At 41.7% G+C, this 27,264-nt stretch overlaps 1 protein-coding gene across 1 annotated transcript in view; it reads right to left on the reverse strand.

The window, feature by feature from the left end:
- Nucleotides 1–2,630: 2,630 nt before the first annotated feature.
- PLEKHG7 (pleckstrin homology and RhoGEF domain containing G7) overlaps nt 2,631–27,264 on the reverse strand; it is a 30,192-nt gene continuing 5,558 nt past the window's right edge. The window contains exons 3-16 of the mRNA XM_032207718.1: nt 25,650–25,777; nt 23,761–23,801; nt 21,780–21,869; nt 21,108–21,257; nt 19,513–19,608; nt 16,943–17,038; nt 16,210–16,323; nt 14,703–14,877; nt 13,037–13,152; nt 12,170–12,263; nt 8,832–8,911; nt 8,202–8,361; nt 5,934–6,031; nt 2,631–2,738 (exon numbers count right to left, since the gene is read on the reverse strand). Of these exons, the coding sequence (XP_032063609.1) occupies nt 2,631–2,738; nt 5,934–6,031; nt 8,202–8,361; nt 8,832–8,911; nt 12,170–12,263; nt 13,037–13,152; nt 14,703–14,877; nt 16,210–16,323; nt 16,943–17,038; nt 19,513–19,608; nt 21,108–21,257; nt 21,780–21,869; nt 23,761–23,801; nt 25,650–25,777 (1,546 nt within the window). The remainder of the gene's footprint in view (nt 2,739–5,933; nt 6,032–8,201; nt 8,362–8,831; nt 8,912–12,169; nt 12,264–13,036; nt 13,153–14,702; nt 14,878–16,209; nt 16,324–16,942; nt 17,039–19,512; nt 19,609–21,107; nt 21,258–21,779; nt 21,870–23,760; nt 23,802–25,649; nt 25,778–27,264) is intronic.

Consider the following 27,264-nt stretch of genomic DNA (forward strand, 5'->3'; position numbering starts at 1 on the left):
CTAACAGACCTTTCTGTCATTCACTTCAGACAGCAAAGCTACTTTGAATTGGGGAATATATCATAATATAAGGGAACTCTTGGGAAATCACACATGTGGGAACAACTAAATGCTTCAGTTTCTTAGACTGGTTGGAGGCTGCAACAAAAGCTTTCGCTTTCATGAGGAGGATGTGATAATGACTGGTTTTCACAAGTTAAATTCAGAGTGGTTTTTCCTTTCCTAGTAACTGTGCAAATCTGCTGGTTATACTGGGTTCAGTTATTCTTTCTGTCACTGACCACATTCCTACATTGTGTTCAGTGCAGTCTAACAACTGACATAACTGGAAGGCTCAAAATTACTGCTTGTTTTAGTTCTTCAGGTTATGGGAGGTTTCACTTATTGAATGAAAACCTCTAAAAGAGCAGAACTGCAGTGCAGAGAGAATCCAGGCAATCAGCATGTGCCCCATGATAAAGCCACTATTGCATTGTGGGGGCATTTACAAAAAACTACATTTCAAAACTGAAGTAGATCTTCCTAGAGGCTTGGTGTGTAGACAGTAGAAAAAGTTTGAGAGAGGCTTTCTCTGAAAGGGGATTCAAGTTGAGAAGTTGATTTCTGCTTTGATTGTTTTCTGGGGCATCTTCCTCTCCAGACCACAAAAGAGCCCGTTGAGTTTGTCTCCCTAAAGACAGCCTGTGTGAAAGTACTTCCTTCCCCTAGGGTATCCCCCTTAGAGATGTGCTGACATCTGGGAGTACTGAATCTCCAGGACTATTTAGTTACCTGGTAAACTGAGCAGACCTATCTTAAAGATCTTTCTGGAAGGAAAAAAAAAAAAACAAAACACAGGTGCAAAACACCCCCTTCTTTTCTGCCAGTGCAGGAAGCACAGGGCTTAATCTGACAGGTGTGACTTTTCTGGGCTTAAAAATCTTTGGTATCATCACTGATGGCAAGATATTGTGAGATTCTGTAGAGGTGCTGGGGATGGAAGAGTTTGACACAGCACACAGCTGAGTGTGGCATCAGTGGAGATAGAGCACAGCTGTTGAAGCCAAGCTGTGGCCAAGTGTTTGCAGCTTGCGTGGCTTCCTGGAGCAGCTCTGCTGTGTCTGCTCAGTTCTGCTTTTCTGCCATATGCGTTTACCCCAGGCATGCAGCCTGGGTAGCTGTCCCTTTCTCACTAGTCTGTGACAGAAACGTGCCTGTTCTGGGCATAAAAGGGAAGAGCAGGAGCATGTGCTGCAGTGACATTGGGAGGACGATGGACCAAGCAAGTACACGCAGCTTCCAGACCAGAGTTTGTGTGTAGATGTAAACCACTCAAGTGGAGAAAACATATCATAACATCCTGATGGGTGGAACCGGATCACTGGATTAGACACAACATTTGAATTTATGACTAATTTGATGCCAGAGCAGAGACAAAAGATAGGGAGGTATGCTGACTTAACCGTGAGTAATGCAAACAACTGGAACGGCGCTCCCAAATTCTTCAGCATAGTCTTCATCTGTGTGGTTTCTCTGTTCAGTTCACCCTGAAATAATTTCTGTTACTGAAGGGATATTCTAAAGGCTTGCTTCCATGCTTAGGGAGAGACTGACTGGGCATAACAAGTGGGAGAAGTGGCAGGATCATTTAGACTGGTTTTAGAGAAGTCTCTCTTCCTCTGCTATGCTAATCTCAGACTAGCCCAGGCTAATGTGGTGAGAGCACCCTCCCTCTACAGGAGTAACGTCGTGTCAACCAGTTACAGACTGTTACGTGGGGCTGTTCCAGCACCTCAAAAAAAGAAAAAAACATACACATACTTGACTACATGGACCACAGATCTGGGATTGCAGTGAAGTATTGAATGTTTTAATATAAAAAGAATGTTTGAGTTTTTGAAGAAAAGTTGAAAAGACTGCAAAATTGAACTCTGAAGGCTGCACTAAGCGTAAATAATGCATAATGACGGATCTGCTGATAATAAAGCTGTGAAAAACTTTGGGTAAAAAAAGTCCCCATTAGAAGGGGGACATCATTGCACTTCTGTTCTTTTTATATATTCTGTAGCATCTGTAGTTTATCTGAATATTAGATGTAAAGATGACCATTTTCAAATAAACAGGGCACTAAGCAACCTTTTCATTTTGAAAATTAATTGCTACTCAAAAAAATATGTTTTTACTGATCTTCCCCCACAAGCTGAGTGTGAGATGTTACTTTAGTATGTAAAAAGGCAGTAAGTACAGGGAGCTATGACTAGTTGCCTACAATTTTAATTTTGTGAAATTTATTAATACAATTTGAATGAGCTCAGAATGACCCCTCTAGACTTCTGGTGAATAAGTTCTCCTCATCAATATAGGTGTATTCCCTGTCCTGCTTTCTAGGAAAGAAGTTGTGTTAACACTTCCCTGGATGGCAAGAGCCTTCCCCTAGCTGAAGCAAAGGAGCATTTAAGAGTGATATGTTTGGTACCTGGCTCATTCTCCCCCTCCGATGTATTCCTATATTCTGTGGTCAAAACTCATCACTTCTGTCTAGTCAAGTCAGAAGTCTGCTAGTGTCAGAAAGCAAAGGCATGCTGGAAGAAATAACTATGTTATCACCACAATAGTATTCCACGGGATCTGTCCATGCTGTGCTGGCATTATTAAATTTCAGAGGATTCAGCTGGGGAGCAAAAAAGTGTGCTTTTCTTGGTTTCATGTTGCTTAGTGTAATTGGAGATTGCCATTTCTATCTGCGACATCCATGTTTTCTGTAACAAGAAAAATAATCTGTAAACCCAGGCAATCTGCAAAGTTCTAGTAATTCAGACAGATGAACACCCATGAGCTTTCAGCTGTATTTGGTGTTTCTTCAGGCCCTTGCTCATAATTCCTGAAACAAAAGTGAGTTTTCCCTGAGCCCCAACACTCCCCATTGCGAAGGCCACAGCACATCACTAGAATCTTTGTCTGGAGCCAGAGATTTCCAATGAAACTTTACTTTTTGTTATGAAGATGGGACTTTAATGCTCTGTTTGCTTGAAATTTTGAAATTTGCTGCAGGCTATTTCACCTGTTTTTGTGTAGCATTTATTAATTTAATGCTGTCCCTGCAGTTTGGGCTCCCTGCTACCCTGATTAAGACAGCTCCAGTGCTATCAATATTGCAAGTTGTTGGCCCCTCTGAGGTCTGTCATGTGCTGCCACATGAATTTGTTTCCTGCACCATGCTGACAGCATTCATCTCTACATCCCCTATCATCCAGGTACGAAGGCAGGGGGTAGTGGCTGGAGAGAGGGGTTTAAATACATAAACGTAACTTCTCTCTGTGCTAGTCCAGATGGTCTGGGTCACAGAAGCTGAGCTGTCTCTGAACTGCTGTGATGAGACATTGCAAATTGTTTGGCAGCAATACAAGCTGGAGGTCTAGCTGTGCTTCTGCCACCCCAGGGTTTTTGTTTTGCCTATTCAGTGGCTGCTCTCCCTGCTGTAAGGCACAAAGAGTCACTGGGCTTTGATGCAGGGCATAGAAATGCATGAGAGGCAGCTCTGCTTCGTGCTACTTTAGGATTCATAAATTTTGTTATTGACACATCTGGTTGCTTCCTATGTGTGCTTAAACCCCAAACAAGACAAATGCATCACTTTGGAAAACAGAAAGCAGAGGAGAAAGATTGCATGCTGGCTTCAGTACGGGTGGTTGCTCTGGCCCCTCTAGAACTGCCAGCCGAAGAGGGGATGATGAGCTGTGCAGTGGTGGTTGCACAGGGTTGGCCGGGCAGGAGTGGTCCCTTACAACTCAGGGTTTCAAATGTTTAGGTTTTTGTGGCTCAGAGAGGAGGACGGGGAAGAAGGGTGGGGCAACTGCATGGATGGGCTGAGTGAGTAAGAGCAGCGTTTTTTCAGTTCTGTGTTTTTGTGTGTCTGAGAGGGAGGTGGGAGTGGGGACAGGTGTCCAACGCATCTCCATTACGTACATGGTGAATACTCAGGCAGCAAAATCTGGAAGATGTGCTCTGTGTGCAGTCAATGCGGAGCTGTATTCTGGTAAGCCAGTGAACATGGGCCTTGTGAGCGAACACAGAGCCCAGGCAGGCCCCTTGCAACACTGGGAAAACCTGGGGGTGGCCTGCAGCATAGCAGGCCTCTGCTTGGGATGGCTCAATGGGAAAATGGCACCTACGTCTTCATTCAGCTTACCATCTCTCTTGTGATGTGGTTTATCCGATTAAAGGATCTGATCAGAGCTGGCAACACTTAAGGATATTTTTTCTTAGAGCACAAGAGCTCTCTACTCCCATGTGTAATAAATATTCCAGGGAAGGTAGGAAACCATCATGGCTGAATGAGGACCTGCTGGTCAAACAGGCAAAAGGAGGAAGTGCACAGATGGTGGAAACGTGGCCATGTGCCTTGGGAAGAGTACAGAAACACTGTCTGGATGTGCAGGGATGGGATCGGGAAAGCTAAGGCACCGACTGAACTAAACTTGGAGAGTTGTGCAAAGAATAACAAGAAGGGGTTCTACAGGTACTTTTATTCGGGTAGATAATGGTGGGACAAAGGGGGAATGGTCTTAAACTGGAAAAGGATAAATTTAGATTAGATGTTAGGAAGAAATTATTCCCTCAGAGGGTGGCGAGGTACTGTCAGAGGTTGCCCCAGGGAAGCTGTGGCTGCCCCATCCCTGGAGATGCTCAAGGCCAGGCTGGATGGGGCTTTGGGCAACCTGGTCTGGTGGGCGGTGTCCCTGCCCATGGCAGAGGGCTGGAACTGGGTGGGCTTTAAGGTCCTTTCCAACCCAAGCCATTCTATAATTCTGTCTACCTCAAGGTCCTGATCTGATGGCCCTCAAAAATATTGGTTGTCTTAGGAAGATCATCGTCCTTTCTGTCTTGCAGATCATTATCAGCTAAAACTGTGAGGCTAAAAATTTGCTAAAATTAGTAAAGTTTGTTTTAAAAAACATGCTGACTGTGCTGGGATTGGGTTTAGTAGCAGAAATATAGTAGTTTATCCAAAACTGTGATGGATGGGGTCTACGTTTCTGAAGAATCAGGGAGACAAGTCAAAATGCTGTTATGTTACTACATCCATGTGAAAAGAGACTTTCAGTACATAGATAAAATGAAACTGGGAGACACTGAGAAGGTGGTTGTTACCTGGCATGAATACTTCAAAAGGGAATGGTAATATTTCAATCACAGGAGATGGTAACTACTTCTTAAGTAGATATTTATTCCAAGTAGGAACCAGTGGCTTGGAAATGCAAAGAATTCACTTATTGTTTTTCCCTGAAAAAGCCTGTCTACTGTGATTTATTTTTAAGAATTAGTATTAGTGGTAGTCAGATTTTTGTGCGTTAGGTACTAGAGAATGAAATTCAACTTACAGGAAAAAAAAAACACCCAAGCTGTGAAGTGCCTAGCACACTTTCAGATGTTAAAAACAGCACTGCTGGTAGAAGTGTGATATGGTGTGAAAGTGAGGGGTAAATTTATATAACAGTGGAATTAATCATACCATCTGTTCCATCTGAAACTGCAAGAGTGTGCTGTGCATAGATGAACACAATTTTCTGATCTGGATACTACAGATATGAATTGGGGGGACTGTTTTGTTTTTGACTTCTCTGGAGGAGCTGACTGTCTTCATTTCTGTTATGCAAGAAGTGTCAGGTTTTTTTAAGCAAACAGAAATGATGTTGTTTTTCAAAAAGATATGGCTTGCTATCAACCCTGATAGAAAGTTGGTACGTGTTCAACAGTAAAAATTCTGTAGCAAATAAAACGTGTGAACCAGCGCTTTTTTTTTTTTTTTTTTTTTTGGTATGTTTGTTTTGGTTTTGGTCAAATGTCACAACTTTAATAGATTCTTAGCACAGCATGGCCACTTTCAGGCTGAGGTCCTCCTCTAGGGCAAGCGTAGCTGTGTAATTACAGAAGAAAAAAGATGTATTACTTACCTTGGCAATCTCTGTTTGTGTTTGTAGCAAGAAGACTGCTATGCACTGCCGATACCTATTTTCATGCTGTATTAGGAAAGCATTTCTCAGGCTGAAGACTGAAAAAAAAAGTGAAGAAATTATATAAATTTCCTCCTGCAGCTGCCACTCCAATTTCATATCACGGTCTACTAATGACTGAAAATATGATACATGTCGTCATCTTTCCTGATTCTTAATAGGGCAAGGCACCCTTCTGGGGTTAATTTTTGTTATGCAGGAAACTTTGTTAATTCAGAAAGTTAATTCTGCTTGTACTAGTTTTATTTTTAATACAATTTTTACTCAACCATTGTGTAGCTCAGTTGCTTTTGAGTCTTGCTGAGGATTGTTAAAAGAAGCTTCCATTCAGAGTAGACTAAAGCATAACTGAAGCTAGAGAAGAACAGGTATCGACAACTTTTATCTGATTTCAAATATGTCCATTTGAAGGCTGCTATGTAGGGAAGTGGCTGTGCTCTCACACTGGTGTTGGGCTTGGTCTCTCCCTGGAGTGTGTGCAGGGTGCAGGGACCCATTGCAATGCAGCAGACTCATTTGGCATTGCTTTTTGTGGCCAGTATACATGTACACTGCTGTAAATGAAGCAACGGTGAGCAATGTGTAAGAGACTGCCCCCTTTCAAGTGGCAGTCCTGGACCCACACAGCCAGGAGAGAGCACAGATCGCAGACCTCAAGACTACAAGTAAATAATGGAGACTTGTGTGGCTACAGACAGTAAGAAAATTGGTAGGAACATATGGGGAAGAAAACCAGCAATGAGGTCCAGAGTGTGGGGTAGGCCATAACCAGTGTTTAGAGCCTGGCTGGGATGCACCAGGTGATTTTGTCTGTTCTGCTGCTTGTGGCTAGGTCACAGGGAGCCTGGTTAGAAATCCCTGAATATAGCAAATGGCGGCTAGGAAAAATTCCTCAGATATTATTCTCATATCCTGTGTGGCTTTTATGCATGGTGCTGTACATGTAAGCTGGAGGGCTGCTGCCATGTCCCCAGCAGCAGCCAGAAGCTGCTGATCCTGTGTTGGGCCTGGGCTTGGGCAGGGCCATGGGGCTGTCGGGGCTGCCCTGGCTGCCACGCTGCTGGTGAGGTGCAGCCACTGGATTCATGCTGGGTTGGCAAGGGGATGTCTCAGGCAGGCAAATGGCATCTGGAGGACGTTTAAAACAAGGTTATTCTCCTCTGTTTTCATCCACTTCTCATCTTTCTTCAGTTTCCTCTTATTGCCTACCTTTATTTCCTGTCAGTGTTGATGCTGAATGGTAATTACCGTAAGTGAATAGGTTATCATAAATTTTATGGGCTCTAGGTTTCTTTTCCACGTCTATTGATTTCCTACAGAGTGCTCTAGCTTCCTGAGCTTTTCCTCCCTGTCCTTGGGGTTAGGATGGCTGGCAGGCCCTGGAGCCCAGAGTTTTGTATTTCTATTTCTCTCTGATAGAGAGGAGGCTCCTGGGGTCTTGACAGTGTCAGGTAAGTGTCACTGAGGTGTGTGAGACCTTGTCCCAGCGGATCAGGCTTGGAGGCCTGACTCAACCTCTTATTTGGTGACTGCATGGATGCTCCTTAGATAGGGCAAAGCTGGATACTCTCTGTGGAGGCTGGTCCTCATTCCTACTTCACCAAAGGGCACACCAGATGTTACCGGAGGTGGTTTTCCATGTCAATGTGTTTGGAAGTCTACGAGCAGGGAAGCACTGACTTAGGGTGGGTGATTTCCATCCTCTCAAGGGCCAGTGGGGAGGTGAGTCAGTGCAGCAGCAGGAGGTAGATCATCTCTCCAGCCTCCTCACATTTTGCTGCTGTACACATAAGGACACCAAGGAGAGTAGTGCACTGTAGTGCTGGCAATTGGGACAACTGAAAAAATGTTTCATAACTACGGTGGGATTGACAGTGTCCTTTGGAAATAGCTCCAGGGATTGATATAGCATGGTAAGGTGGTTAGGGCAAGAAAATACTTGGCTCACGAGATAGAAGTCATTGGAGTCTTCATACCTTCTATGTGGTGAATATCTAGATCCGAAAGTTGCCAGTATGCATGTGAAAGTCACTGTTATAGACACTGCAGTACAAATGGATCTGTGAAGCCAACCGGTGCTGAGACATTGGCACTCCATGCTTCTGGGGGTGGTTTGTGGGCAAGCAGTGTCTAATCCTTTCACTGCTACATACACAAATGGATGAAGATGGTATTTATGAAAACATTCAAATGCACCCAGGCACGTACCTGTTACGTGGACGGGGTCAACATTTTTCAATATCAGTCTGTCCAGTGGGATGGGCTGGTCGAGGACCGAGCAAAATCCACCTTCTCTTATGAGTGACTGCAGCTCAGGAGTGAGGGAAGGACAGACAGGGATTATGCCTGTATCTGAGCCCCCGTATTTCTGGGAATAGAAAATGAACTTGATTAGCGGGTTGTATGCCATCTGCTCATGAAGTATAGGCAATAAACAGCCCTAAATTATGTACTTTGTCTTATCAAAGGTGTTCAGAGAGCTTATTTGCCTAAGCAACCCTAGAAATCTTTTCTCTGAAAAACTTATCAGTATCCGGAACTCGCTTGTCAAGGTCATGGCCTGTATTAAAACAACATGATAGGTACACAGTATAGGTACACAGGCAGGAAACAGTCAAAGGTGTTCAAAGATCCCCCCAGCCCCATTCTTTCAATATCAGGAGCTCTTCTCCCTTTCTTGGAAGTTATTTTACTGTTAGCATAAGGAAATGTTGCCTGTCTTTCATGCCTATTAGTCATCTTGTATTTTTCTTGCTGAATATCAGCCTTCCAAAGTACATTCAAAATATTTACCAAGCCAGAAAATACAATAACGTCTGCAACAACATCCATTATTACCTTTTTGTTACGTTTAATTTTGGTAATTAATAGGAAATCATCAAATAGGAAGAGGTAGACATCAAGGAGTTTTGTGCTTTCTGAGGAAGAAAACAAAAAAAGTCAGTTTGGCATGATTATTTTAAGGAATGCTAAGAAATTTCTAAATTGAGGCACATCTATGAATCATCTTACAATACTTTTTTTTTAAAAAAAGAAGCATGACTTTCAGCATAGTACACAACTACTCATCCCCTGGTCTTCACTCAAATACAGTGCTTGAAAGTCATATACGCCTTTTGATGATTTTGGCTCTTAATATTTGTACTTTGTAGCAGCTACCACTTCATTATGCAAGAATAACTACTTGCCTTCCAGTAGAAGTGATCTGAATCACCTGCAGTTCCTAAGAATACAACAGCTGACATGCTACAAATCAGCAAATTCTAACCAGTAAACAGTGAAACTTCTGAAAATGTCAGAGAGAAAGAAATAGTGAAGTACTGGTACCTACAGATATTTGTTTGCAGCCCTCTGCACAGACTTTCACACTGATGAAATGTTAACTGATGATATCACAAAGGCTTTTCAAAAACTATACAAAATAGAGTTGGCTTATCTTTTCTTCCTAATTTGGAGGTTGTGAGGATGCAAGGAATATAACAACAGATGTCTATGAGAAAGGTTCTAAGTTTTTAAGGTTGATCTCCATGCCTTGATGAAAATTCAAGTATTGTTATTATATAAATAAGGGGATAATTTAACAGAAGCAAGAGTACTTTTAAACAATGTACTGCTGGGAATCTGGCTTTTAGGGTTACCAGGAAGTTCTTTCCTGAACTGGATTTGCAGAATTTGGTCCTTTGATCTCTTCCCTGTGTACAGTTCCTCCTATCCCTTTCCATGAACCTATGTTTCATCTCCCTATTTGGTCTCAACTTACTGCCCTATGTAACTTCTAGAATCACTTCTTCTCTCTGCTGCAGGCTTTATGCTTTGTAATATCTCCTCTGACTGCTCTGTACTGATAGGGCATCTCTGGGCATGGAAAGCCTAGCTACTGTTCACTGCAAGGGATGCTCAGAGCTATTGCTTCCAGGTAATCTGCAGGATGATAAAATGCTCTCTTGCATGCTTGGTTCAGAAAGGCTTTGGCTTGAAAACTCATCTCACTAAGATTAAAACATTTTCTATGAAAAGGAACTACCTTGAAGAACTTACGTGCTAATTGAGATTCAACAGACCAGTTATCATGTATTAGAAGTCTTTTGAAAAATGCCCTTCTGTAAGTTTCTGTGAAGTCAAAAACTTGGTATGGTGTTTTCCACAGCATCTCTTATACAGCAGTAGGCTTTTGTGGGCATTACACATGAAAGAATTATTTGTTGCAAACTCTCTCTACTGCTGCAGACCAAATTTTCTGTTTCTTTGATCTATGCTGTGTTCAGAAAACCAACGAATGACAGCAGTTGAAAGAGACCTCTGGAGGTCCCTGGCTGAATCCACCGCTCCAAGAGCAGGTCATTCAGTGTTTTATCCAGTCAAGTTATGAATATGTTCAAGGATGAAGACTATGCAACCACTCTGGTCTGCTGCACCAATATTTGACCGCCCTAATTTTAGTAAGGTTATCCAAATATCTAATGGGAATACCCTATGCTGCAGCTTGCATTGTTACTTCCCATCCTTTCACTGGGCAACTCTATTAACTTCCAAAAACTTTCCATGTTTTTCACAGAGTGACATGACAGCTTGATCTGGTGGAATGCTGATTAGGAGCTTTCTGATTGTCTTCTCTCTGACTCCCAGTGCCACTAAACATCAATTTTTGATTGCACTATTTTTAAATAGAAGCAGACAGCAGAAACACTTGCTTCCTGAAAATTCAGACAAAGCACTAATGTTTCTTCAAACAAGATTTCTAGCATTTCCTGTGTTATCTTCCTGATGCTAGGATTACCAAAAAAACATGCAATTGTGGTCTCAGAGATTGCAGTTTCATTTGAAGAAACATGGTTCACCTCAAAGACAAATTTGTCTGAATCTGTTCAGAAGTGTGACATTAGGACACACTTTTTGTTGCACAGCACTGTGTTCGAATAGTGATTTCATTTTTGTCTTGAAAGATATTTCATCTGGACAGGCGGACAAATGCCAGGCACTTTTATACTGCAGATTGCAGGCATCTGGCTGTCTTGTTGGGTAAGATTTATGCTTATACCTTCTTCTCCATTTTCTAATTATGTACTGCAGGAAGAAATGTAGCCCCCTGAAGGCTACCCTTACCTCACTGGATCATGTGCTGGTGTCTCATCAGAAGGCCAATGAGTGCAGAGGGGAGCACTGGCAGAAGAGAACTCGGTGGCTTTCTTCCTTCTCTGCCCACCATCCCCTAAACATCAGTAGCAACCTTATCTTCTGCTTTCCATGTGCCTGATGTTGTATCTTCACCTCTGCCACTATAAATCTCCTCACATGGGAGGAAAACCAAACCCACTGATCCATGGGCTGTGCCCCTTGGCTGCTCCCTCTATGACAGTGATGGTGGGAGGCAGAAAATTTTGGGTGCTCACTCCCTTCGCCTCTGCTCCTATTGAGGTGTTGAAGAAACTGTAAGGCAGAGCTGGGCTCGTTTCTGCCAAGGCCCTGCTATAGCCCTGTTGCTTCCAGTGCCCTCTTGGATGCTGGTCTTCTCCAGGCATGGAAAGCAATCAAACTGCCCGGGCTCTGCTTCAACGCCCAAGTAGGACCTCAGTGCTACACGTGGAATTAGGGGCATGTCCTGGGAGACTGCTGGTAATGAAAGGGAAGGCACTCATCTTGTTTACACATTACCATCTTGTTCCTAGATGTCCGTCACAACAGCAGTCTGGGCAGAGATAAGTACAAAATAAAAAAATAATAATAAAAAAAAAAGAAAAAAGAAAACTGTCTGGACTGTCCTGTAATTTTAAATATAACGTTTAACAGATGTGATGCCAGAGAGGTGGGGTTTGTTGACATCAGTCCCCAGGTATGTGGGGCAGTTTGTATGAGACAGTCTAAACTTCTTGATGTCCTTTTTCCACATTCTTGAGCTTGACAGTAAAACTCTCCCTCTGAGTGACAGATGTAGGCAAGTCAGTCTGATTTCCTCTGCATCTGGCAGATTGAATATCCAGATGTGACAAGAAACAATCATGCAAATTACTCATCCTTTTGGTAGTTCGGGTATTTCTTGGCCTCTGACAAGCCGTATGTTTGCTTTTTCTTCCCTGCATCTGCCTGAATACTATCACAGAGGTTCATTCCAGCCCTGCCATAACAAAGCGTAATTCTATTAAGCCAGCGCCTACTAGAGAGACATTTATGGCCATTACCTGCTAGTGTTAGTCTCCCTTCATGGAGGAGAAGTCTGCTCGCTGAAGACAAAATGTTTTCACTGCTATTTTCTCTCAGGTTTTGTTTCAAGCACTTCACCCCAAAAAGAGAGAGAGAGGAAAAAAATAAAACAGGGAATCTTGCGTATCTGATTATGAACTGGGAGGCACCCAGCAGTTAAACAGAGACAACATGTCATGTTATATCAGCCTAAATTCACCACATAGCTGATAACTGATCATGGCTGTGTTTCTTCAGCAGTGCTTCTCTTTAAATGTGTTTAAGGTTTTGAAATATTAAGCTGTATTTTTTCATTTCTGGAGTGAGTTTAATGTTTTTTGCAGTTCTGCACACAAATAGATGTAATCCTTGAGGTAAGACCCACTTGATGATGTTACCATAATGCTGGTTAAAGTATGTCTGTCTGGGTAAGGGAGCAACCACAGCAGAAAGGTGCATCTGTTCCCAGGGACACTATAATTTTCTGTAATGGTATTAAAGTAGGAATTTCTTTGGGTCATCTTGAGGAGTGGAAGAGGAAAATAATTTATGTTTGCTGTGCTGCTCATAAAAGGTATTAATAGTTATATTTATCCCATTTCATTCTGCCCTCTAAAAGTAGACCCTGGCAAGTCCTCCTGGTCGTACTCTCTTTGATGCTAGCAGAGAGCAAGCCATGCTGCCATCCAGGGGACTGTGCGCAGCCTGCACGTTCAGCTTCAGCATTTGCAGTGCACAGGCTGCTCCTGCTAGAGCAGAGTCACCCACAGCAGCTAGAGCATAGGCAGACAGACAGCTTTAGATAACACTGTAAAGATAGGAAACTGCCTTCTTTCCACAAGGAAAAATGCCCTTAAAGTGCTTACCTCTGGGACAAAGAATCTCTTGTCGCGATCCCAGATTTGAGGCCAAATTATGACCTCATGCAGCTGCCGGAACTTCTGAAAGTTGTCCAGCCATTTGACTTTGCCTTCCAGATCCCCTGAAATATGTAAAGCATCAGTTACTGCCAATACCGGCAAAAATAGGCTTGTTTCTAGAAGACGCTGAATACTGATTTTCTTCAGTGGAAGCCAAAAATTCTCATGTATGAAACCCTGGATGAAGTCCTCACCTCACTGAAATCAATGACTAAACTCTTCTTAGGTCAGCAGAGTTTCCCAGCAGACCCACACCATACATGTATAGTGACGAAAACCACCTTATTTTTCTGAGACCTGTTCTGTGCTGGGTCTGTTTGTTGTGTGGCTGTAAGGCCAGGCTCCTCACAAAATCTGTCAATAAGAGAAAGAATTCAAGTCCCTTGTAGGTGGTAATTCTGCCATTGGAGTATTTATCCAGGAAGCAGGAGCGGGTTTATCTATGTCTGGAAGACATGTGCTTTGTCTCATCTTCCAAAGAGACATTTAAACCTTCAGCCTCCAGGATGGGGGGAAGAACAGCAGCGTCCAATCCTTCACAGGGTCACTGCTCCATGAGCAGTCCTTATTTGTATTTTTGGACTGGACCCAAAGAGGACAAGAGCTTTAATCCTTGCTCCAATGACCCACTTAAATTTGGTGGGTACTGGGGAAACACCTGGAAAAAAACCCTGCCCTTTTTCCTCCACAAAACTCAGCAAGAGTAGGAGCAAGGAACCCTCTCTCGCTCAAAGTTCAGCACTTGGAGGTCATGCTGAGGAGCTGAGAGGTCCAGACTGGGCAGCAGTGACCTCTTGCCGTGTGCTTCCCTGTTCCTTTGGGGCATGCAACACCCTGCTCTGCAGGTGGGGATACGGTGCTGCCAGGCACCTCTTCCTGCCAAGACTGGCAGGGTGGGCATTTTCCCCACTGCTTGTCTTGTCTTTGATTTGCATGGGCTGCGATATGACTTTAGAGAATAAACCTGTCTCTGGATAGGAGACCATAAGGCACTTACAGCTGTGTTTATGGCTTCCTGAACAAGACTGAATTAATAATTTAATTACTTAAAACAGGATCCAGGAAAGAAAAATCTGCCTGGACCAATCCCTCCTTTTTCTACAGTAAGTAGGAAAAATCTGTAGCTGCAATAGCTCTTCTGCTACTTTACGTGGTAGGACCCTGTCATTTAGCAAAAGGTCACTGGCATAATATCCCCCTTGTGAGTGGTATTTCATCCTATTAAGGGTTAGCCCCAACAAATCCTCCCTAGACATAAATCCAAGTCAAAGACTTCTTTGTTTGAGATTTTTCTTTATTTGTTCCAATTTGTGATCTGCTTTTAATTGTTTCCATGTCACTGCAGATGATTCTGCGCAAATACAAGTGACTCACTGATTTGGGAGTCCTGTGACCTTGCTCAGAGAGCACAGGGGTGGCACCAATCATTTCCTACAGAATGAGGAAGGACTCAGGATTGTAGAAAGGCATGCATGTCCTCATTGCATCTCTGCAGGGAGACCGGATCTGTTTATACTCAAAGCACATGCACAAAAAGCCACATAGCTTCCTAATTGTTAATTGCAATGACTTTTTTTTTTTTTTTTAATGACTTTTAACCTTAGCTACTTACGTATGGACTTTTCCACCTTCTCTTTCACTGACCAGATAAAGGCTTTCTCCATTTCGTCAGTGCTCCTCTTCCAGATATTGTTTAGGAGGAGGGGATAGCGGGTCAGTCGATGCAAAGGAGCAACCAGCAGCTCCTGCAGGTGCAGTCTCTTGCACTGTTCGTTTTGTTCACACCACTGCTGAAGACAAAGAACACCGCTTTTAGGCCTCCTTTTGCTCTCTGGCATGTAGGTACAGCTTTATGCAAACGTCAAACAAACAGCTTTATGCATCATCAGCTGTAATGAGACAAGGGCTAATTAAAGAACAACTATTTACACAGTGAGAGCAAGTGCAGTGTAAAGGCTCCACCTCTGTACAGGGGGATCCACACTGCTCCTTCCTATTTCAGATACTGTGGCCATGCTGGTGGATAAAGCCGTGCTCTTATTTGTTTGCCATTTTAATTTCATCAGGAAAACCTTAGTCTCATTTGAGGGCCATTTTTTATATTCAACTGCTACTTTCCACTAGTGACCTTTCTCCTAGACATGAGTGTCTGAAACCCTTGTCAGAGAGGGAGTGATGTACCTGAAAGCTGCAGCGTTTGCAGCTGTTACAAAAAGAAAAGCCTTTTTTAGATTTTTCTTCCTAAGCTTGTAACATTGAAGATCAGTCTTAAGCATTTACACTGGTCAGAAATAGCAGAGCCCCCTCCCCAGGAGCTCTGCAGCTACCCTGGATGCAGTTACTGCTTTTAGGAAGACACAGTGTCAGCAGAGACAGAGCCTGCACTATTGTTTTAACTTTACAAAGACTTGCCCAATAGCTCTTTTCAGTTTTATACGAGGGAAGTAAACATTCATCTGCTGGTAGTGTTTTGATACCAAGTTCTACATTTGTTCTATCTGTAGTCAAGCCAAACCATGGGGCTAAATCACTGCCATTGCAGAGTGTCTGCTTGCTGTGGTGTCCAGGATGCTGCTTCCTCTCTGAGGGGATGTGGATTAGCAAATACCCTTGAGCCTGGTTATATTCTAGAGCATGCAATACCCTATACGCTGTGATCCCATTCAACATTTAAACCAAGCTGATACACTGGACATGTATCAAAGGAAAATCCATTAGAGAGGTTTTACAAAGTGGCTTGATTTTTTTTTTTTTTTAAATCCATTTCACTTTGCTAAAGTGTAGGTCACCATGTCAATGGATTATGTGCAAAACATAACATGTTCGATGCTGGCAGTATGTATTTTCTGCCTGCAAAAATGCAGCCAGATTTTCCCTTTTAGCTTTCCACTCTTGCCTGTTTTAAATTACAAATACGGACTTTCACATGCACAGGGAAACATATACTCTGAAGGGTGACTTCATATGCATGATTATCCCCTGCAGTTTAATTATCTGTGTAAAATGCTACTTTAACAGTTTTGCTTCCAGTAAACTTTTCTAGCCTGCTGTTAAAATCTTTTCATAAGACAGAAAGCCAGAAGACAACAACAACAACAACAATAAAACCATCACTTTACTTTCAGGTAGATGCCAAAATCTTCTCTCTGTCTCAGGTTTTCCAAGTAGAAGACAGCGGATGTATAATTGAGGCAATAAATCTGGTGCGTCTGGCAGAGGTCACCCTGGAAAAACTGCAAAAGAGGCTTGGAATCTTGTCAAGAAAGAAAAATATCACAACAAAGGCAGGAACAACCCTTTTCGTTTTGTAACATGGTTTTACCTTAGATTTCCTTGTACATAGGGAAAGGGTCTGTGCCTGCCTCTCACTTAGCAGGCACAGACCAAAATACATATCCCATTGAGATCTTAATTAGTCACTTAAATACATCTGTGGATCTGGTCCATGGAGTAAAGGAAGGATCTACACGATGGATTGAAAGGAAGCAGGGTACAGCTGGAGACAGGGTCAGGATCTGGCCTCAGGAAAACTTCTCCCACAGAGTTAGAAGCTTGGCTCTGTTGATGGCAATGTCTCCAGAAGGCCTGGGTTGTGGTTCCCCAGAAATGGAAAATCTTTCCATGCTCTGTTCCACATACAGGGCAGCTTTCCATGAACACCTCAGACATGTCAATGAATAAAAATAAAAATGTCCTACTGACAGGAGGTACTTGAGGCTAAGACCAAACTGCCTGTGACAGATGGCATGTCCTTGACTGACTTGACTGCTTTAAGGTAACCTACATGCTATGACAAATGGTACATTGCAAAGATCTGCTGAGATTAAACAAAAAAGCTTCTGATTATGTTACCTTTCTGAGTATGGAGATGAAATCCGTAGGCGACCCTGACTCGCTGACATGTTCCTTCACAATTTCAAAAAAACTTTCCACAAAACTGAGACTTATCTAAGCAACAGGGAAAAAAATATATATATATTAGTATGTCTGATCTGCCTAAGTTTAAGACAACTTTATTTCTCATTCCTGGTCTTTTCAAAGGCTTCAAACCTCATAAGACACCTATGCTTCTCTCCCTGATGTTGCTAGAATTAGCATCAGAATTGCTCCCAGAGCTTTTTATTCAATCAGAAGATAAAGTAAATATCTACAAACACCCAGTTATGTCATGATAGTGCCATATGAAAAAAGCTTTGAAACAGGATTCTGTTTTTTAATTTTTTTCATTTAAACTTATTTTACAGTAGCAGCTGTATTTGATAGGAATCAACATAGTAAATTACAATGGATGAAAGGTATCTACTTGTAAACGTTGTGTGTGACAGAGCTGTGACAACTGGAGGAGACCATGCTATTTTGAAGGGGACACCATCTTTCATACTTTGACTTTGTTTCACGCTCTGGGAGGTGTGGGAAATTTCTATAAAATGCAATAAGATGAAACCCCCATATTCCTTGTAAGTTAAATTCAAAAGTTCTTTGTGCTTACACTATCAGTCAGAAGTGGGGGAAGGCCTGCTCCTAAACCCCTGCTCACCTCCCAAACTGTTTACACTCATGTTCATGACCAGACTGAGTTTTGGGCCAACGTTTTGGTCAGTCTCAAAGAGAGAGCTGGATACGTTCAGCACATTGGCAGAGACCCAAACTCTACACTGCCCATGGTTAGAGCATACAGCAGCCTTGCACATACTACAAGTGTCAGATGTGTTTGAAGGATCTCCCAGGTCTTTATCTTTGTCATTTTCTTCAGGCATAGTTCTCCTGAAAAATTTGCATATATTACCTTGTTGCATTACCTGGTATTTGCCTGTGACCAGAAGGCAACATTGCCCTCTGTGATACTGCTATGAGTTGTTTTAGCTGTATGCATTGCTTTGTTTGATGTACTTACGGGGGCAGGGTTGCTTATAGGACAGGGTTTCTTTCATTCTAACAAGGGTTCATTTTGCACCTTTTACAGCATGCATTTTTTCCTGGATTCAGCCTGCTGTCAAGAAGAAATGCATGCTGTAAAGTGCACGAAAAAGGCATAAAAGGCAGTGAGAGAAGCTACTTTTTTGTACATTAGTCCAGTCTTTTATGTACAACTATGTACAATAAATTATCCTTTCTCATCCTCATTAATATGGACAACAAAATAAGAAAACAAAATGGAAAATACATTAAAGATAATTGTCTCAAGTCTTGATCAAGCTCTAGCCAAGCTCAAAGCATTTGTGTTCCCAGAATGGCACACCTTCTTTAAGTAAGAATGAAATAGGTTAGAAATTACACATCAGCTAAACTCTACTAGATATCTGCTTGTATGATTTTTGTCCATGACAAGCACAAGAGCACAAATGCATTAGTTAAAATCTCTTTCCTTCTGCTTCTGAATATGGTCATCTGGTGAGTGGTCAGCTACTGAGCAAAGATGACTTGCTCATGTATTTCTACTTAATTGTTCCTGCTCTGAAGAACTTTCCTGCTCTTCTTGTTTTGCCTAAAAATTGAGATGTTAGTGGTTAAGGCAAGGGTGTAACAGTAAAGGAAAGAACTTGAAATAGCCAATTTGTTTAAGACATGATATGATTGTGAGCAGACATTACACTTTTGAAGCTGAAGAGCCCCTTCCAAAAATCACTTTGCTGCTGAGGTTGAGATGTTGAGTTTATTTTTGTCCCATAAAAGAGCTCTAAAGACAAGAAAAACTTCCACATTGCTAATGAAGCTTTGTGAAAGATATTCTGGACTTATTGTCTGTTTTAACTTTCAGGAGCTGAAAATGATCTCCAAGCAACTGGCCACAAGTGGCAGAGTCAGAGAGCATCACAGCCAAGCCTTGTCTTCCTCTTCCTTCTTCCTGGAAGCTGGAGGGTGAGTAGTACATGGATGCAGAGCATCAGCTCGGTGTTGGGGGTAGCCACACCAGGGGAAACCCTGGCTGGTGAGGGATGGTCAGCATTTTCTTTTTCCTTGTTCTGCAAGAGTGGCTTAGTAGATAAAAAGGTCTTTGTGCCCATAAGTTTGAGAAAGGAAGCTTGTTATTGGAATTATTTTATAATTCTTAGTTTTGCAGTAAGAATTGTGTAGTTGCTGTCTGCTTTCACAAATCCTTTTAAAAGGACTTTGCTTTTGAGAAATTGTCTCAAACTGGTGTTTACTTCAGAAACAACTGTTGAATGAACTCTCCTCCATGCCTGTTTATCTTTTGCTGGAGGCATGTGAGAATTTGCATTAAAGACCCCCACAGAAATACCAAGCAGAAATGATGAAAAGACTAATTATTTTAACTCATTTCCTGTCTTGGGCATTGAGTCTGAATAAAGACCTTACTGATGGATCCTCATCTCTTTTTATTGGACTGATTGGTTCCTAATCTCAGTAAGATTCCCCACCATTTATTTATTTATTTATTTATTTATTTATTTTAAACTCACCTTGTTTAACTCCTCCAAGTTTGCAAAGAGTTTCCATAAATCCACATCCAAGAGAAATTCTTTACTCTGGAGGTATTTTAGAGTGTTCAAAAATATCTTTAAAAACAAAACAAATGCATGCTATTTAGCAGTTTTGCCTGTTATATATATGTAATTTTATATATATGTGTATATATATATATATAATATTTTAATGAAAAGAACATGTAACTCTTTTGAAAAGATTTTTTGATTTTGGAGAGAGCAGAAGATGATGCTGTGAGAAAATTTTTCTGCCATGCCTGAAGGCTAAACAGGGCTTTGTGTAAGGAGCAGGGTATGAGGGTTGGCTCTGGGGTCTTTTGCAGCTACCACATAAGTAGCAATGTCCCTGCCATGTTCTCTGTCTGCCAGGGGCTACTGATCTGTGCAGGTCTGTGTGAAGGAATTAATAGCATCAGAGTTGTAGTGTGTAGGAATTGATAGCATCAGAATTGCAGAGTTACAGAGTTCTATGACTTTTCTAAATGCTTTCCTTCTTAACCCATGCTACACAAGTTGGAGTTACTATGGAAAAGAGAAAAATTATTGGAATAGCATAAGCAAAGGACTTGTGATGGCTTTCATCTCTTTGGATTGTTCTGTTAACCTGTGTTGAGTGAAAACTGCATTTGTATTGACTGGCTGCTAGGATGCTATATTACCTAAGCTCTGACAGTGATCTTGGAGCAGTGCTGAATCTGGCCTAAAGCTGAAAAAGGCTAAAGAAATGTAGATTATTAAGTGGAATTTTTAGTATGTGTGTGAAAAGCATTAATGAAAGAAAACCCATCACCCGTGTGCTAAGATTGAAGAGCTAGTGAGAGTGTTTGCTTAGCCTTGCATAATTCTTTAACTGCCACAAACAGTTGACCTGAGAACTTAGATGGGGCTTATGGTGATTAAGTCCCCTATGGGTATTCATTAAATCAGTGAAATACCTGAATGCTGGGAAATACTTAGAATAGCAAGTATCTGTAAAACTGGACACCTAAATTCAGTGTATTTCTTTGGCAGCAGAGTTTGGGAAACTGGTGTGGACTGAACATGGGTCATATGGGGCTGGTGAAGGTTTGTCTGTGAAGTCCTATATAAGACTTAGCAAGGAGGCTGCACGTCTCCTGTTATTCTCATCCTTCCCAGGATTCACTTTTTTTTACCTTCTCAGATCGCTAACCAAAGAGTCTGTAAGTAAGGACACTTCAATCCTACCTTGGACTTATTGTTCCCTTTCCCATCCTTTTCTGTGCTGCTCCACCAAGGAGGAATTCAACCTGCTCCCTATTTATTCCCTTTACTTTGCAGTACTTATTGTACTGTCTAGATTACTTACTCAGCAACAGATAAGATTAGTGAAGCATTTTCTCTGTTTTTCCTTGAACTAATACTAATATATAAATATTTTTTTTTGGGGGGGAGGGGAGGGAGGGTGGAAAGGGAAAGAGGGGTTGGGAAGCAATAGCCTATCATTCCCCTGTAGATGCCAAAGGAGAGGGTACAGATGGCTTTATGTCTACTGTGCTGTCAACAGGGCAAACAATGTTTCATCATTCTTGAGAAATGAAATCTTAAGTTACCATCTTGAGAACCAGCAAATGATCCAGAAAGTAAGTGCATTCACTTGTGAAAAGTTCCCACACTGCTTCTTCTTTTTTCACTTCCAACCGGCTGTTGACATCTTTCTGCTCAGTCTGTTGAGCCTTTATAAACTCATGCCAAGATTTACTCTATTGATTGAAGAAGAAGAAAAAATAATTGACTGCCACATCAACTCCTTCAGACCATATGAAAAGAATCTAATATCTATTTACCCATATACAGTCTGTCTGACAGTATTAGTAATTCTTCTGCTGAAAGCTTGAAGTTTTCATTAAAAATATTTAAAAAACTGACATTTTCCTCTAAAATATTCATAACATAAACACACCGAACTTGAAAGTAGTGCAGAATAATAGCCTATGTTTGTAGGATGCTGTACCAAAAAATAGTGGGCAGCTTGCAAAAGCTAATGAATGTGATGTGTTGTACTGGTGCTGCTGGAAAGCAGAGATGGAGGATAGCCTCCTGTTTTTCAGATAGTAAAATCAAGGTATCAGAGGACTAGGCTTTCAGAGGCTTTCGAAATGCATTTCATATCCAGATTAATGTAATAAAGTATGGTAACTTGAAAGTAAGACAAAAGTTTTATCTCCATCTCTTAGAGCTTAACAGATAGCTTTTATGGTACAGTATACTGAGTATTTTGATACCTTGCAACAGCAGAAATCATATGTGCCGCAATCTATGATCTTAACAGTTGAAAGACAGTTTTCCAGATCTTGCTTCTGTTTGTCTTTACCCTGTTTAACAACAACAAAAAAATCACCCCTGATTCATACAGTGTTTTGAAGACCAGTAAGAAGTTTACTCAGCTGAATAACCTTGCTTTGATCTCTAAGGAGCTTGCCCTTAACCACATGATTTTCTTATATTTCCATGCTCTCCTGCTCAGAGATGAGACAGCAATGGCAGGTTTATTTGTACTTATGGGTGGTGTGTGTAGGTGGCTTTGAGGTGTGGGTGTGTAAGATCTTGTTTATGTAACACAACGGTCTTAGGCAGGGCAGATCATTGGTATGGCAACAGACAATGGGCTGCCACCACAATACGGAACAAATAAAATATTTTGTTTCCTTCAGCACAGCCAGAATTATGGGACAGCAAACTCATATCTGAAATCTTCTTCCTGCCATCTTAGGTATATAAATCTTGAGAGATTATTTATTTATTTATTTTAATTTGAGTTTTGTATTAAAAATAACTCCTCTAGTCAGCTGCATAGCAGCGTCTGTAAAATGAGCTCTTAGAAAGCTTAAAGAGCAACTGGGTTCTGTCCATGTAAGGGATCATGAAAGAAAAACAATTGCTTTTGGTTTGGCTTTATTTTTCAGGCCAGCAGTGCCATGTAAAAAGTTTAAGCAACGTTTAGGATCCCAAATTTAGTTCTGTGAACTTAGATTTATAAGGAGTGTCACTAAGTTTTATCTGCTCTCTGGAACTATATACACATACTTCATGGATTGCTATTGTCGGAATTTTAGGCACTGAACTCAAACCAACTTTGAAATATGTATTTAACTATATGATATTTGAAATTCACAATTTAAGCTGAACTCTTAGTTCTGCAAGATATCTTGAAAAGGAGTGGATGTAATGCACCATGCTTAACCAATACACTAAAAATGCATTTATATATATTAAATTTTATGCCATGTAATAATATCAGAAATCACTTGACTAAATATTCACTGTATTTTATTGCAAATTTCAAATATTTTGAAGTCTAAACTGTGGTTTAGGCTGTGCTCCTTGAAATTCTGTATAAATGTTGTCAAACGAAGTGGGAACTCATATATGCTAATCCAAGTATTTGATTTACTTGCATAAACTTTTCTTTGATGGTAAAGATTTAGAAAATAAAATATAAAAAAAAAAAGGGTAGGAAAGGTTCATGAATACATCTTTAGGGGTAGAAAGTTATCAAGACACTTGCAAATGGTTTTGAAAAGAAATTTGGATACCATTGCAAGTGAAAATTTTCATAACAGAAGACAAGGGAATGTGTTAGAAAAGGAAATTAACTGAAGGGTGTTGGTATGTGCTTTCATTGGAGAGAATCAGGGCACCCATGAGGACAGGAAAGGTGTAAGAATGCATCTAAAAAGCCAGCTGGAAAGGTGAAGCTTAAATACCTTCCGTATCAGGCAAAGTAAAATTTGGGCTGGCATGCAGAAAATACATGACACAGTGAGTTTAAAGCAAGAATGTGAAAGAATTACCAAGGGTAATTCTTTCACATTCTGCACCCCTGGGGCAGCCTCTCAGGGGTGCGGCTCAGGTGGGTGAGATGCAGGATCATGACCCTAGCGACACTACCCATGGCAGAGCCTGCCACAGCCACCATGTGCTCCCTCACCCTGTTGGGGTTGGGGGTGAGTGTGCTGGCTGTCTTCTTACACGTTACGTGCAGTGTCACCTGTGGCTGTGCTGGAGTCACCCTACCTTTATTGCAGACGAACGACCAAGCAGGTGCTTGGTCCCAGAGGCAGGTTAGAATTCCATGCTCTGCTTGCCTGCTGGCTGCCTTTCTTCAAGGGCAGTAGAGTGAAGAAACTCTTTTTACCCAGGTTCAGGTTAGTTGTGTGAGAAAGCAAGGTCAGTGCAAGGGAAAAAACATGGTGAAATACTCACAACTCCCCTTCTGGCAAATGGCCACCTTGGCTTTTTGGACTCTAATGGGTAAAACAAATGTATTATCAGTAAAGAAACAAATAGCTAAAAATAAAACTGTTATTTATGGTTTTTCCCCTTAATGAAGACTGATATACCATACTTTACTTGGCTCAAATTTAGTATTTTTGTTTCATCAGTTTGTGCACCAGACTTAAAAGTTATTAAGGCTGTTGGGATGGTGTCTGGTTGATGCTGAACTTTCCTGCTTTCTGCAGATGATCAGTTTGTGACTGACAATTTTTAACATGGGGAAATGCATCATACCTCAGGCCAATTCTTAAAGATATCCGTTGTTCTGAAAGAAGAATTAGCCTACATCTTCTCATTAGTGGTGTCTTGGAATTATGCAGGTACTTATGGTACTTTGTATGAATCTTTTAAATTTGCTACACTGTAAAAGTATCATTGTCTGTACAGAGTAGTCTCTGCAGCAGTAGGAATATCTTTGTGGAAAGTAGTGTCCATGGGATCACAGCTGTAAAGCATCCATGTATAAGCAGTCCTAAATTCCCCAAGCCTCGGAGCTGTCATGGGGCTAGCACAGTGGTGCAGGCTGTAACTCATGGTCCTCAGAAAGGCCCAGGGAAGGCTGGGAATACAGATGTAGGAATGCACTGGTGGGAGGCTAGAGATGGCTAAGATTGTACAGCAAGAAATATGGAAGGATTTTCTGAATTTATGGTACCTACCTTCAGGCCTATATGTCACTTGGAATTGCAGTTGAAACCTTCTTTTGAATTTTGAAGACCTTGGCCATTGTTTCCGGGGATGGCCAGGTTATTTGTTTCTGAGAAACTGATGGTTATAACCCTATTCATTTATGGAAAATTTTGATCTCTGGTCACCAGCATATTATAGTCTTTGGCAATCACCTGTGCACTATACCATATTCCACAAGAGAGATTTGTAGAAACTGCTCTCAGGTCAATACTTCTGTGTTGGAAGTTTTCATGAACAACATGTAGCGATGAGTTGGGTTTGCTACCTTTGTGATTAGAGCACTAATTGAAAAGGTAGCATGGGGCTCTCTCTTTCCTCTGCTCAAACATCAATGTCCTAGAATGTGCCCAGAGAAGGGCTACGAAGCTGGTGAAGGCCTGGAACACAAGTACTGTGAGGAGCGGCTGAGGGAACTGGGGTTGGTTAGTCTGGAGAAGAGGAGGCTCAGGGGAGACTTTATTGCTCTCTACAACTACCTGAAAGGAAGTTGTGGGGAGCTGGGGTTTGGCCTCTTCTCACGGGTAACTCTAGTGATAGGACTAGAGGGAATGGTCTCAAGTTGTGCCAGGGGAGGTTCAGCTTGGAAATGAGGAGTCATTTCTTCTCAGAGAGAGCAGTCAGGCATTGGGATGGGTTGCCAAGGGAGGTGGTGGAGTCACCGTCCCTGGGGGTGTTCAAGGAAAGGTTGGACATGGTGCTTAGGGACATGGTTTAGTGGGTGACATTGGTAATAGGGGGATGGTTGGACCAGATGATCTTGGAGGTCTTTTACAACCTTAATGATTTTATGATATATTTGTAATTCGACTGCTTGCAGATGGAAATCCTGACCTGGCCACTGGTTGCTCCTGTGGAGGAGGGATGTAATATGTCCTGCCTCCCTCAACTTTCTCTTACATTTTGCATTCAACAATAAAATGCAGAAAAAAAAAATAAATAAGACATTTTTATGAGCACTGTAGGTGCTTTGGTTTTGCTTAACAGAATCCCCCATTGCGGCTCTGTTGTTTTGTGTGTCATTGCTGCACCGATCCCCCCCCCCCCCCCCCCCCACTTCCCACGCGCACACACACGCCTGTTGCAGCTTTTACAGGGCTCAGATGAGCAAACCCCACCCTGTATCTGACCTGCGTTTAGCAGCAGGGCTGCGTGGGGCAGGTAGTCCAAGGCACTGTCTGACACCAGGAGGTCTCCAGGGAATACCTCGAGTCCTGGCAAACTCACTACCACAGAGCTACGCCGGCGCTCGGCTGATCTGCAAGAGGCAACAGCAACACGTGTCAACTCTCTCCTCTTGTGGTTGCAGAGGAAATTCCTGAAGTGCTACTTCCTGATGTAGGAGGAAATGAGCTAAAATCTAAATCACAGTGGCTATGGCATAAGGTATTATAGGAAAAAATGAGAAGAAAACTTCAGTGATCAACAGCAGATATCCCACTATCTTTACAACTACACAGTGCTGCTGAGATTGTGGTGTTCATAGTCACGACCTGCCTCAGAAGAGGAGTACTCAGAGAATTTAAATATAAGAAATTTCTGCGTTCTTCGAAGATCAAGCAAAAAACATTTCAGGATGTTTTTGGCATTGGAGTCCAAAGGAGCAGTTACATACTATGCTTCTACTGACACGTGCCAGTACTTTTGACTTTTTGACTCAGGAGACATCAGGAAAAGACAGTAGAGTCTTACAGTTTAGTGTTTGTTGTTGTTGTTTTATTATATTTAACCTTTTAGCTAGTTTGTGTCATTCTCCTTCTAAATCTTTAAAGATTTTTCTGCTAATTCAGATATGTTGTATTTTGAATATAATGTGATTTAGCAGCCCTGCTGATCTGAAACAAGTAACTCCAACTATTGTTGTTACTAATGGAGGGCATTGTCTGGGATGTACATCCATCAAGTGAAATGACACAGGCATTTTGTATCCAATGGTGTGTTTGTGCCAGAGGCTGCTTAAATTCAAATACAGAAATTATTGATGCATATTGAGTACTTTATTGAATTTTGCTAATAATTCACGCCCATACCTAATTAATGGTGTTAGCATATGGTTGCAGAACGACTGGCGTCTGCAGCTGCTATTCTACTGTCTACCATTGACTGATGCAAGCAGACCACATATGATTTCAAAGGGTTGGTAACAAAGTAGCTGAGGAAGGAGGTGTGAAGTGTGTGTGCACATAGAAAAATGATCTTTTTTTAGTCTCCATTTATTGTGTGTAGTAATTTTGGTTAGTTAAGTATCTTTCCTTTATATTCTTTGCCTAGGCAGCTGTCTTACTGGGAACATTTGGCCCTTTGAGCGCTTTGCCAACAGTTGATGTGAAACCTTGCAGGCATTTTTTTCTTTCTTTTTAAAAATTTTTTCCTCCTCTCCTTTCCTTCTCCTTTCCCCTCTACCCCCCCACCCCCAAGTGCACAAATAGCCACTTAAAAATTTATCATTTGGCACGTGGGTTCTAAGGTAGAGAACTGCTATTTTATTTGCATAGTAGGAAAGGGAGATTGGTGTTTTTGTTTGTTTGTTTGTTTGTTTGTTTGTTTGTTTGTTTTTAAATTATCTGATGGTGACACTGTTTGCAATTGCCTTAGATAAACCAGCTAAATTGTACATTGTAAAGGAAAGGTCTACTCCTAATAACTGACAGCTGCAGGCTGTCAGGAGGGCCAGGTCTGGGACTTTAGCACTTGAAACAGCATTTTAGGGCTTGAAAACTAAGAGTTGAGGAGTTTACAATGTGT

Source organism: Aythya fuligula, chromosome 1, assembly GCF_009819795.1.
Source record: "Aythya fuligula isolate bAytFul2 chromosome 1, bAytFul2.pri, whole genome shotgun sequence".
Lineage (NCBI taxonomy): Eukaryota > Metazoa > Chordata > Aves > Anseriformes > Anatidae > Aythya > Aythya fuligula.